Source organism: Lonchura striata, chromosome 13, assembly GCF_050655825.1.
Source record: "Lonchura striata isolate lonStrDom1 chromosome 13, ASM5065582v1, whole genome shotgun sequence".
In the NCBI taxonomy this organism is placed as follows: domain Eukaryota; kingdom Metazoa; phylum Chordata; class Aves; order Passeriformes; family Estrildidae; genus Lonchura; species Lonchura striata.
Genome location: NC_140715.1, coordinates 3,008,176 through 3,021,835, shown reverse-complemented (window position 1 = coordinate 3,021,835; position 13,660 = coordinate 3,008,176). Strand labels below are relative to the sequence as shown.

The 13,660-nt window shown below is 41.7% G+C and overlaps 1 protein-coding gene across 4 annotated transcripts in view; it reads left to right on the top strand.

Annotated features, from left to right (window-relative positions):
• FBXW11 (F-box and WD repeat domain containing 11) overlaps nt 1-13,660 on the top strand; it is a 68,136-nt gene that overhangs the window by 38,485 nt on the left and 15,991 nt on the right. For all 4 annotated transcript variants that reach the window (XM_021544865.3, XM_021544866.3, XM_077786723.2 and 1 more), the window contains 3 exons: nt 7,202-7,427; nt 10,599-10,785; nt 11,625-11,715. In XM_021544865.3, the coding sequence (XP_021400540.1) occupies nt 7,202-7,427; nt 10,599-10,785; nt 11,625-11,715 (504 nt within the window). The remainder of the gene's footprint in view (nt 1-7,201; nt 7,428-10,598; nt 10,786-11,624; nt 11,716-13,660) is intronic.

Below are 13,660 nucleotides of genomic sequence, written 5' to 3'. Positions count from 1 at the left end.
CAAATGGCTCCATGTACGTGAACCACCCCGAATGCATACCTTGAGTCCGTGTAAATGTTAATCTCTCTTCCTTTTACCAACTCTAAGGCTCGAGTTCAGGCGATTATTTCAGCCTTCTGTGCAGAGGTGTTTGCTGATAAGGGTCCAGGCTCCGTTACCTCTCTGCTTGTGGTAACCACATACCCCGTGTGCCTTTTTCCACTGATGACATAGCTGCTTCCATCAGTAAACCAAGTCTCAGCACCTTCGAGTGGGATGTCCTTCAGATCCGGGCAACTGGAGTAGGTGGCCTCAATGGTCTCCAGACAGTCATGGATCACTGGTTCTCCCATACTCCTGCTGAGAAAGGAAGCTGGATTCACAATGTTAGTTACCACAATTTCAACATCATCCTATTCGACTAGTATAGCTTGGTACTTCAGGAACCTCTTTGGAGAGAGCCAATGCCCGCCTTTTGCCTCAAGGACTGCAGACACTGTGTGGGATACTAGCACAGTCATCTTCTGACCTAGGGTGAATTTGTGTGCTTCTTGGATGTTCACTGCCACTGCTGCAACAGCTCTGGGACACCCTGGCCATCCCTTAGCTGCTGTATCCAGCTGTTTGGAGAGATAAGCCACTGCTCTCCGGTACGGGCCTAAGTTCTGTGCTAGTATTCCCAAGGTGGCCCCTTGTTTTTTGTGGGAAAACAGGAAGAATGGTTTACTCATATCTGGAAGTCCTAAAGCTGGAGCTGACATGAGGGCCTTCTTTAGTTGGTCAAAGGCTTGGGTTGCTTCTTTTGTCCACTGAAGATTTCTGCTCCCTTCCATGATCAACGCATACAGAGGTTTAACAAGTAACCCACAGTTATAAATCCATAGTCTGCACCACCCCGTCATGCCTAAAAGGTTCTCAGTTCTTTCACTGTCTGAGGTCTCGGGGTCTGACATATTGCTTCTTTGCGATGCTTGCCCAAGGTCCTTTGTCCAGCGCTCACTTCATAACCCAGGTAAATGACTGTTTGCCTCACCATCTGGGCTTTCTTCTGGGACACTCGATACCCCTGCAGGCCCAAAAAGTTTAGGAGGCTTACCGTCCACTCCACGCATGTTTCCTGGGTCTGGGTGGCTATCAGGAGGTCATCCACGTACTGGAGCAACTGTCCTCCTGCTGGAGGTTTCCAAGATTCTAAATCCTTGGCAAGCTGTTCCCCAAATATAGTTAGGAGAGTTCTTGTATCCCTGTGGTAATACACACTGTGAGAGCTGGTTCCTCCATCCAGTTTTGGGGTTCTCCAATTCAAATGTAAAAATTTTCTGGCTGGCTTTGTGGAGAGGGAGGCAAAGGAAAACATCCTTTAAATCTAAAACTGTAAACCAGGTTAGTTCAGGTGTTAAATGAGTTAACAAGGTGTAAGGGTTAGCAACTACTGGATACAAGTCTTCAGTTACTCTGTTAACAGCCCTTAGATCTTTACTAACCTGTATGACTCATCAGGCTTCTTTACTGGCATAATGGGAGTATTAAAATCAGATTGACACTCTTTTAACAGTCCTATTTGCAAAAAGATTTCTATAATTGGGCTAATCTCTGTCTTCTTTCTTCAGGGGGTATTGTTTAACCCTCACTGCTCGTTTCTCTTCCTTAAGCTTGATTTGTATAGGTAATACATTCTTTGCTCGCCCTGGTATATTAGAAGCCCATGCCCCAGGGAATATTTGATCTGTTATTTTCTTGAAGTTTTTCTCTTCTTCACTTTACAGTCTCAATTTCTTTGGTTATTAACATTGGGCTTAACAACTCCACATATTGTTGGTCCTTTACCTCCAAGCTAATTTCTCCATTTTTAAATATTATCTTGCATCCAGCTGCTCTAGCAGATTGCTGCCCAGAAGTGCAGATGGAGCATTAGGCATATATAAAAACTAGTGATTTTCCCATTGCTTTCCCCAATTTATACTTTAATGGTTTGCAAGAATACGCTCTTTCAGATTAACCAGTAGCCCCCTTTACCATAACATAATAATTTGTTAGAGGTATTAGGGCCCTATTCAACACTGAAAATGTTGCCCCTGTGTCCACTAAAAATTCCACTTCCTTTTCTTTATTCCCTAGTTTAACTATAACCAGAGAGTCCCCTAGGGTAGGGCCCTCCGGTCCTCCTCAGTCCTCCCTTGCATGAGCAACCACCTGTTCTCCCCCTCGATCGCTTTTTCTCTGTTCATCACCCCTTCTTCATTCTGGGCACTGGTTCTTCCAGTGTCCAAATTTCCTGCAAAATGCACACTGATCTTTTCCCAGTCGGGGTGGTCCTTGTCTTGGTGGATCTTGCTCACGTTTCTCCTTTCCTTCTTCCTGCCACTAATTTCTTCATCCCTTGTTTATATCCTAACTCCCGGTTACTAAAGACTCTCCATGCTTCATCCAATAGAGTCTCCAAGTCTCGGCAATTTGGGCCCTGGATCTTCTGAAGTTCCCGCCTGTGGATTGTCCTAAAACCAAATGTATTAGTTGTTGTATTCCTTCCTCTGATTCAGGGTCCAGGGTGTTATATCACATTACATCCCGCAGGTGATCTAAAAATTCAGAGGGTGTTGAGAGGGACCTTGTTTAACAGCATATGAAGCTGACCAGTTTATAGTTTTAGGAATTGCTCGTTTTAGTCCTTTCACTATAAAGTCTTGATATCTCTTAAGCTGTGCTAATTCATCAGGTTCATTGGGATCCCACATCAGGTCCTGAAGAGGAAATACATCTTTAATATCCTCTTGTGTTGATACGCAAGCATCCTCAGCTAAGTCCTTGGATACCTTTAAAACCAACTGCTTCTCTGTGTCTGTTAAAGCATCAAGTAGTAACTGCATGTCTGCCCAGTCAGGTAAATGCTCCTTAAATGAACTTTAACCTTTTGGCAGCGCCTGTCGGGTCATTTCGATAATCCTTAGCAGTCTTTTCCCAAGCCACCAAATCCATTGAAAAAAAGGGGACCTTAATTATCCTTGGCTCCTTGTCAGAGGCTATAGCTTGCCTTAAGGGTGCTTGTATGACTCTTTTGAAAGTTTGCTTTCCAGTTGCTTTTGGGGGTGGGTTCATTCTGGTTTGCCTTCTGGTCCTTGATGCTATTGGACCCTGTGGGGAAGACTTGGGACTTGGTTCAGATTCATCCCATTCACTATCACTACTGGGCAATGGTGGATAAAACCTCGAGGGTTCCCCTGATCTAGGAGTTGGTGGGGAAACCCCTACTTCAATTACTGCTTTTCCCAGTGCAGATGAACCAGAGGATAGGTTAGGGGAGGCTGAAAGTTGGTGAGGGTTCCTTCGTTCCCCCACCCTCTCCTCTACCCCCCTCCGTGGTTTCTAGGCGGTGGTAAAAGTGCCTCTACTGTCTCTTGTTTTAAGATCTCTGTTGGATACACTTTACTTGGGTGTGAGTATCTTTGATTTATTGAACATGTGCTACAACACCGTTTGAGCTTTTCCTTGTTAGCTTTATTATCCTTTCCAAGAGACAGTACCAGTGGATCAGACGGTGGCCTAATCCCACAATCTCTTTGCCACTCAGGGTGATTTTGAAGACTGAAAAACATACCAGCATAAGTTACTTCTTGCCACTTTTGTTCACGCCTAAGGAAAAACATTAACTGTAATAAAGTCTCATAGTCTAAAGTACCATTTGCTGGCCATTTCAACCCCCTCATCCAGTCTATAGAGTGGCCACCACTGCGTAAAAAATTTGACAAGTTCCCTTTTAGTTTCACTACCACCATAGCCCAGCAGCACTTTCCAGTGTGTTAAGATACACCTAAAGGGGTTCCTCTGGGAATCTCTTTGCTCTCATTTGCCCCCATGTTTAGGATTTTTTTTTTCAAAATGTCTTTTGATCTTATCCCAGTTTCTAAGCTTTACCTGGTATTCATCTGGTACAAAAATATGCTGGCCACACTCAACTCTTAAGAATTTCCACTGGTTTCTTCAAGGTTCCTGAAACTGTTTTCCAATATTCAAATATTTTACTGCTACCAGGGACCTCTTGACCAGTTAGTTGCCAACAAAATTCGTATAACTTTCTGGGTAGCCTCTTGTTCCTTTGTACGACAGAAAGCAAAAATTCCAGTCTTAGGTATTAGCCACCTGTACCGTTTTTGGACCCATGGGTCGTGACAAACTGCATTCTGAAACACAATCCACAGATTACAACAGCAATCTTTATTTGGGCAGGGGAATACCCCTGAACCAGGCTCTTGGTTCCTGTGTCTCCCAGTCCTGGTCATATAGCTATGCTAGCAAACAAAAGGGATAAAGCAACTTGTTAAATAATTTTCTTCTTTTCTCTAAAAAAGTTTAGCAGTCCTTCTGAAAGGGTTCAGAGCAGCAGCTGTTAAGGAAAAGCTTGTTATACAAAAGGAAAAGGGAAAAAAAAACTCATTAAATTGTTAAGTACTCTACTTAAATTGCAGGTTATTAATCACCCATTAAATCAAATCCTCTGCTATGTTTTGCTCTGGGTATATTACTGTTAAAATTCGTTTAACAACTGTAAGCAACTTTTCATACACTGTAGCAGGTGTTCAGCTGAGAGCCAAGCGTATCTCCTGTCCTGCTGTAAACAAGGACAAATGGGAATCTTGCAAAGTATCAGTCGAGTTTCGACAGAAATTTTACAACTCCACGCTGCACTGAAAGCTGTGTAAATCACTGCTATAACCCGTTCCGAAGCTTTTCAGATTGCTGACCAAATTTCTCTCACCCTTTGATGAAAAATGTTACAAAACACAGAGTTCAGCTGCGTATTCACCGCTGCAAAACCGTGTTTCTCTTTTCTCGGGAGGACCTGACTCTAAACGCTAATAGCTTATGCTCACAAAAAAAAAAAAGCCAGGGGTTTTTTCACTACCCCAAACACATTCAACAAAAGTTTTAATAAGGTCTTGTTAAAATCACACAAACTTCAGCCGAAGCACGGCACAAATCCCTCCACAAGAAGTGGAGGAGCGGTGGTAAGCTACCAACAAATACTCTCTAAACTTGGGGTTTTCCAGGCAGTTATAAAATGTATCCCGAGGCTACAAAGGCTGGATTCCCCTCTAGTTACCCGGGAAACAAATAACCTCCTAATCACCAGGACTATCTCAGGAATAGTTAAGGCTTTTCACTTCACCCTCTAACTATAAAACAAGCAAATTTAACTCACAAAGCCTTTTCATCCATCAACATATCATATAAATTTTTTACAGCCAAAAGAACATGCTGTCTAGGCTCACACACAATCTAAGCACAATGCAAATACTTTAAATCAGTCCGCTTTCCCAAAAAGTCAGTGTTTCTCTGCAAAGCAAACAGCAATTTCACAAACCTCTTACAACTTTAAGCTCACAAAACTCCTAAAAACACTTACAAAAAATTAATAACACACACCAAATCACACCAATTATAATGCTCACAATACAAACCACAACAAATACAATACCCAAACACGAAATCACAAACTTATCAAAGAAACACGGATCTGGTTACAATACACACACATACAGCACTTGAGGCCACAACCCAAATTGTCACAGCGGGACTATTCACATCCCAAAAATCCAGACTAGCCACCCAAATTATGGATTACTAAAGTGCACCTTTAATTTACAAGCTGAAACCAGAGCCAGCCCTGCTCCAGTCCAAATCCACAGCACCACAGCTGCTGTCTCCACTATGAGACACAGATTGCTAAACCTCTGTTGCCACCGTCTCCTCTCGGAGCCACAGACCACCAAACTCCTGGGTCCCCACTCCGGGACACGGGTTACCAAACCTCGGATACGAGACGTCTCTCGTGTCTTATGAACTGCTTATATAACAAGGTACCTTTCGCCAAATACAAACATACCTCTTGTCCGTAGTTCCAACAGGTTCTGGTCTTTCCCCGGGTAGTCAGCGGGATCACAGGATCTCTCTTCCCAGAAATTTCTGGTGGGTGCCCAGAGGGGTCCCGGAACCCCACTGGCCCCACGGCCAGAGAGAGCAGAGTCCTGCTGTGGTTGCCAAAATGATTTATTAAAAAAATATGGATATTGATCTAGTACCGATATCCAACTGTGACAGACAAAAACTCTCTAACAGTTTAAAGTTAGAAAGGTATGTTTACTGTGAGACTGGGCGGTGTGGGGGATAGCTCCCAAATCCACACCTCCCCTTCCAAGTGATTACAGAGCCCTTTTATCCATACAAGTATTGAATACCCAAAATACAAATACATGTTCATCATTTTGGTACATCCCATTCCTCACTTTATAGGCTAATAATTTCAAAAGCTATTCAGCATGTGTAGTTTGCTCCTTAAAATGGGTCAGTGTCCCTTTCATGGGGAGGGGTCCCAAAATGAGGAAGTAAATGAAGTCTTCCTCATTGTGACCTTTCTACCTTTTCAATGCAAATATGACAAATGAACTCTTGGTAGAACTCCCATTCCTTGTCCTCAGTTGGTTTCAGAACAGAGGAGGCCCACGACTGTCTTATGTTCCTAAAAGCTATTTGTCAGTTTGTGTATTCTTCATTATAAACCCAGCTAACTAAACATTGTGTTGACAAGCAATCAATTATTAGTTAACTACAAACTCTTAACTTTATCAGGGCCTATTAATTTATTGTAATTAACTCTAATAAGGCTTATCTCTAACTAAAATCTTAGCTCTTCTAAAATCTCTAAATTCCTTAAAATTTATATTTCATTCATGTGCACATCCCAAACATTAACAGGAGCTGCTCTGCAGAAACAAACCAAGCCTTTGATTCTCAGTTTTTATTTATGGACAATCAGTGCAACACTGACATGAGGGTCTCAAATTCTTATTTTAACTGCCAGAATCTGAGCAAAACATTTGTGGAGACAAATTGCAATGTGCCCAGAAACCACTGCTTTGAGCTGGCAAATGTATATCCCTTATATTTTAAGTGGTAAGAGGTGTAAAGGAAGAATTCAAGACTTTCAGTGTAAGAAGTAATTTAGGAGCAAAGTCTGTGAAAGACTTTGAAAAGTCTTTGAATTTCATCTGATGTAACTAATTGCTTGAATAATGTGTTTTAAAATTTAGTTGTGATTATTTCTTTGCATCTTCTTACATGTTCTTCCTTGAGAGAGATTTTATTAAGCTGTTCCTATACTTTATATATAAATACCAGTATTTAAAGATATACTAATATATAAGTAATGTTCCTTTTCCAACCCCAGATAAGTAATGGAACTTCATCTGTGATTGTCTCAAGAAAAAGACCATCGGAAGGAAACTACGAAAAGGAAAAAGACTTGTGTATAAAATACTTTGACCAGTGGTCTGAATCAGATCAAGTGGAATTTGTGGAACACCTCATTTCCCGGATGTGTCACTATCAGCATGGACATATTAACTCCTACCTGAAGCCCATGTTACAGCGGGACTTCATCACTGCGCTGCCAGGTAAACCCGGGGCAGGGAGCACGGGGCTGCTCTGGGCTGTGCAGCCCCTTGGCAGCATCCTCTGCATTCCCGTTGTCCCTTGGAGAGCCAGTGCTGCTCCCTGCTGCAGAGAAGGGCAGCAGGGTGGCCAAATGCCTTCTGTGATTAATTGAGTTGGCCACTGGATGCCAGTGTTGTTCCACATTAAAACAGTTGGACTGGTGTATCCCAAAGAATTTGTGCTGGAATTGGAACTGAGTTGTCACAGAAGTTGTGTATGTGCAAGCTTTGGTCTGAACTCCTTTTTCATACAGCAAATGCTACTGCAGAGACATTTTAGTTTAGGAACTTTTACATGTTAATGTTGTTCTGAGTTTTTGCTTAGATGAGTGCATCTAGTTTGTCTAATCTTGTTGCTGACCTGAGAGCAAAAACACTTGTGGATTTTTATTGTGTTGTCCAGCCCTGATTCCTGTTTTCAGTTACTCACAACCTCTTCTGACACCCACAGGTGTCTGCCTGTGTAGATATGTTCAGATAGGAAATCTGTTTTTACACTTGCTCTATGATTTTTTTTTTACAAAAATGCAGAGCAGCAATAGTGGATATATAGAATCCCTAGGTTGTTATCTGGGGGTAAGGTTGTATTTATTTTTCAATTAATTTTTGGAAGAAATTGTATCTCTGGATTCTTGCTGCTGGGGGCAGCAAGATTCATATGACTCTTGGGAAGGGGAAAGTGTGGACATTGTTTGCAGAGTGGGAAGTCAGCCTGGCTAAGTGGTCAGTGTGTTTTGTGTACCCCTGGCAGCCCACTGGCACGGCTTCACGCTGCAGTGTGTGAGCAGCTTGTGGGTTTGTCCCAGGAATGCCAGGACAGTTCTGAACACTGAGGGTGGAAGAGGACATGCAAAACCTAAAAGCTTAAATCCTAAAATTCCAAATCAGCTGCTCCTCCTAGGACTGACTCTCCAGACCCTTCATGTGCAAGTCTGATCTTCAACGAAAATTTTACTTTCTTTGCTTTTATACCTCAAGGCTGATACAGAATTATACAGATCTTTCATGTTATATATTTCTGCTTAAGAAAATTTTGGGAGCTTTGTAAGGTGACACTTGTTTACACCGCATTTGTATATGCCAAAATGCATCTTTACAACTTCTGTTACTTGTCCCCAGTGTAAATACTGGGAATTGTTCCCATATTCAGCCTTCCTTGAAGGTGCTGTGGCATGCAAAGAACATCTGTCTAAATTTACCAAGGAACTTAATCCTAGCTGATGGAAATCAATCCTGTGTTGGGCTGCAGTCACATAAAAGGAGAACTGGAGGACCCCTCTCAGGAATATAAAGGGATTTCTGGGGTCATGCTATGTAGGGCCAGGAGTTGGAGTTGATGATCCTTGTGGGCCCCTTCCAACTCAGGATGGTGCATTTTTAAAAGATGACTTTGCTTGCCTTGAAGAAGTCGAATTCTTTTGTTGTAAACAGGAGTAGTTTTTGCTCACTGTCCTGATGAATTTTACACCTGTGAGAATGTAGGAGAAATGGAGAAAGAGTTGATGGAATCTGACTTCCCTTGTTTTCAGTAACAGAGTGGTAACCGTGGTATGATCTAAGTGACTGTTTTGTATCTAATGTTGATCACATTTAGAGAGTTGACATCCCACATTTGGGTTTTATTTTCATACAAAGTGATATTTATACACAGACCTTTGAAATCCTTGTGAATTTTAATTGTTTGAATTTATTATTGAAACTCAACCAAACCTTCAGCTGCTCCCTCTAATCAACAACAGCTCTTTTTCACCATTTTCTGTAAACTGCAAAGACTCTGTAGAGGCTTAAGGGAAGGGTGTCATACTTTCCTTTGAAAAGTCTACCAATAGATGTCAAATTCATTTTATTTCAAAAAATGGAAAGGTTTTAGTACCTATTTCAGAAATTTTCTAAAACAAATCCCTGTCATTTAATGTAAAATAGGGATATGCAGCTATTTCAGGCCTTAATGTGTCTTAAGCTTAGTCCTGCATGTTATCTGATATAAAATCTATTCTTGAGATTTTTACTGCTAGCAGAAGCTCACAGGTTTAAATTGCTACATCCAAAAGAAATGTCAACTATTTACCCTAATTAACATAATAGTATCAGGTCTAAAGCACAGACACGAAGGACAGGGCTACTAGACTTATTATAGTTATCTAAATTATGTAGAATAAATCAATAAATGAGTAAGACTCACATGTATTAGTTTCTGCTTTCTGCTGCTGTTCATTTTTATGAAGGCCATGTGAAATTCAGTGTGCAGTGGAGGACTGTATGAATATACTTTCTTCATGCTCTAAAAAAATAACAGTAGTTCCTTTGATTTGTCAGGACTATTTGAAGCCTAAAGTGGGCTGTCATGAGATAAAGTGGAAAATTAAAAAGGTCGTCATCTCCTGGTTTGAAAGATGTTTTTCATGCTTGGCCAAGAAGTGTATGTTACTCATGAAAATTAAGTTATTCAACATCTCAGGTTCAGGGGAGTTTTATGGAAAGCAAAATGGCAGGTCCTTTCAAATAAGGAGCAGACTTAGCAGTAACTTTTCCACAAGGAATAATTGCTCTCCAATATCCCATCTAACCCTGCCTTCTGACAGGGAAGCCATTCTCTCTTGTCCTGGCACTCCAGTTCCTGATGCAGAGGAACCTTCTTGTAGCCCTTTCAGACACTGGCAGGGGCTCTGATGTCTCCACACAACCTTCCCTTCTCCAGGCTAAACATTCCCAGCTCTCCCAGCCTGGCTCCATAGGGGAGCTGCTCTAGCCCCTGTAGCAGCTCCATGGCCTTCTCTGGACTTGCTCCAACAGTTCCATGTCCTTGTGTTGGGAACACCAGAGCTGTGATCCCTGCTCCGGGATTTCAGGAGAGAAGAGTGCAGGGGAGAATCCCCTCCCTGGGCCTCTCCATGCTGCTTTTGCTGCCCTGTTGTGCTGATTCTCCCTGCAGGGCAGAAGGATGGTCCAACAGGCAGGAAAGACATAAATCCTTGGACATATTTTGGTGTCTCTGTGTGCACTCACTGGTGCCTCTCCAATAGCAGCGTTCTCATGTTACTGCCATGCCCCAAAGCTCTGGATTCTCAGTGTCTTGCAAAGCTGGTTTGGTTCTTTCTGTGCACTCACTGACTGCTCTTCATTTCTTTGTAGAGCAAGGCTTAGATCACATAGCAGAAAACATCCTTTCCTATCTCGATGCCAGATCCTTGTGTGCAGCAGAGCTGGTGTGTAAGGAGTGGCAGAGAGTCATCTCGGAGGGGATGCTGTGGAAGAAGCTCATTGAGAGGATGGTACGCACAGACCCGCTCTGGAAGGGGCTCTCGGAGAGGAGGGGTTGGTAAGTGCCTGAGCTCCCCTGCTGCCTGGCCTGCTGCACACATCCCTCCCAGCCAGCTCTGCCCAAAGAGAAGCTTTCAGTAAATGGGGATTGCTGAGATCCTGATCTCTGCTGGGGCTGGAGGCCAAAGCTGCCAGCTCCCCTTTCGGCTCTGCCTTTCTCCCCATCCTTTTGTGCTCCCATGTCTCTTGCCATTTTTTCTTGCTTGAGTCTGTGCAAATTTGGAATTTCTATATTGTGAGGAGAACTATCAGTTCCATCAGCTCACAAAAAATAGTGACAACACAATTGCAGGGCTCTTTCTCAAGTGAAGTATTTCCAATTGGACTTTTTTTTTGTTTGGTTTGGTTTTGGATTTTTGTTTTGTTTTGTTCGTGTGGTGGTTTTGTTTTTGTTTTGTTTTGTTTTTGCTTAAAGTATAAAATAGCAGCTTGGGCTGCAGAAGCCTCTCAAAGAGAAAACCCTTGCTGTTTGTTACAATGGAGTTTTCTTGTCCTTCCCAAGTTTCTGGAGAGCTGTTCTGCCTCAGAAACCTGTTTCCCTATGCTCTCTAGTGGTGTGCCTAAGCAAAGGCATGTACAGAGCAAGGGGATGGCACAAGGATGAAACCTTGTGGAGCAGGAAATCAGAACTGGAAAGCACTTGTTACCTTTTTAACCTTGCACATTCTAAATATTTGTCAAATTGCAAAGTCACAAGGGTTGTAATAGTGATACTAAAAATTCTTGCAGGTATTCCTAAGAATATGTGCTGAGGGTTTGTTCTGGGCAGGCTTTGCATTCCTATGAAGTTTGGATTCTTTGTGCTACATTGAAAACTGTGTTTCTCCTTCTTTCTAGGGATCAGTACCTGTTTAAAAACAGACCAACAGATGGGCCCCCCAATTCGTTTTACAGGTCCTTATACCCAAAGATAATCCAGGATATAGAGGTAGGTGTTCTGATCTGTCCTGTCTGCAGGACAGATAATGGGTTTCACTGTTGCTCTTGGTATGATGTAAAAAACAGCCTCAGCAGCTCCTTGGCACAGCAGGTGCATTGGTTTTTGCATTTAAAGACTTTTGGAACTCTTCTGAGACTATGGATTTTAATAAAATAGCAGGTTTAGGACACACTACTCTAAGATAATTCCATGTATTGCTCAATATTCAATATATTGGTGATACACTCACTTAGAAGGTGATCTGAGGTTCATGCCTTAAACACCAATTATTTAAAATGCAACTTATCACTTCTAAAGCAGTGACTGTTATAAATACAGCTTTGGTCCTCATAGGGGATTTTTCCTCTCTCCAGTGGTTTGATGGGAACAATCATCACTTTTATGATGATGAACCCACTGGGGCATCAGTGGTAAAGAAGCTTCAGATATAAAATTTTGCTTATCTTGTTTTGAGGTTTACAGAGCTGGGCTTGCCTTGGTGGTTTTGAAATATTTCTGATAAATCAGGATCATCGCAGTGTTCTGCCAGCAGGAAAAAATGTGTCTTGCTCTGTTTGCTGTACTCACCACAAAGCTCTGAAGTTGCACCACAGACTGTCATGGATTTATTTCAGAATTGGAAATTATTGGTCTGAAATTCATTAGTGGGGAAATGTGTTTTGATGTTCAAGACAGATGTGAACTAATGGAATCACTGTGTGGAATGGCAAATGGCAATTTGTGCTGCTTGGCACTCAGGAAACAAAATTATCCTCAACTCTGAACCCAGCTGTAAAATGGTTCTCCTGGAAGCCAAAATGTATTTTCCAGATACCTTTTTATAAACCTTGCTACATCATTTATAGACATTTAAAGATAAAGAACTGAGTATGAAATACACCCTAGGCAAAATATGACCAAACTTGGTATTTACCTGTGAACTGAATGATCCACTTAGTTATTGGAGGGGAGATGTATTTTCCCTGTAGGGAATGAGAGTGATGTTGCACTTGATAAGAAGTCTGTGGGATTAAGAGCTTTTAGTGTGATATTTTCTTGCTTTCTGCACAATTCTGGCCTAGTTCTATAAAGAAAATGGGCAAAAAGCAGCATGAAAATGTTTGCATAGAACACTAAAACCGTTTGGCATTACTGTAACAATGTTATTCTTCTGAAACTCATTTGTATAAATGGACCATTTGTGTAGGCACTGTTGTTATTAGAGATGGAAGGACTCCTTGAAGGTGTTCTGAGGGCTTTTGAATTATCCCAGTCTGCTCTTTAATGGTTTGGTTCTTCAGTTGCTGTAGATTTGCTTTCCTGTGCACAGAAGCAAAGCTCCTGAACTGAATACTTCTTGCTAGGATGAAGCAAGTAGGAAAACCCCAAACCCCTTGTGCTTCTTTCATCCCCAATATCAATAATAAATATAAAAAATTGTCAGGCTGAATAGCTAAGACTGGGAAAAGAGTAGGATTTAAAAATGTATTGTAGCAATGAGTGTTTCTGCCACAGCAGATTTTCCCCTGTTTGCCTATTCCCTCAAGCCCTCTGAAATATTCCTGTTTCCCAGGTCTTTGACCTGGAGTGGGGTTGGTGTTTGTGCTGATAGTCAAGGGCCCAATAATTCTTCCACTTCCAGAAGTCTATTAGAATTTTTCAAATAAATCACCCTTTAAAGTACTTTTCACAAATTGCTTCCCTAAAGGGCTGTCAAAAGAAACTTTTAACACTGTTCAAAATGTAAAGAGCGAGTACCAATAACAACCAAATTTAGCTTTAAGATTAACTTTTTCCTTCTCTTCCTGTTTTTGTTGCTCTTCCACAGTTTTGTACTTTCTCCATTCTTCCATGTTTCACAGCAATGTGTAGAAGCTCTTAAATAAGACTTTCATTTAGATGTGATGAAGAATTTTTTATCTCTGAATACCAAAATGTTTTTTCTTCAAATATT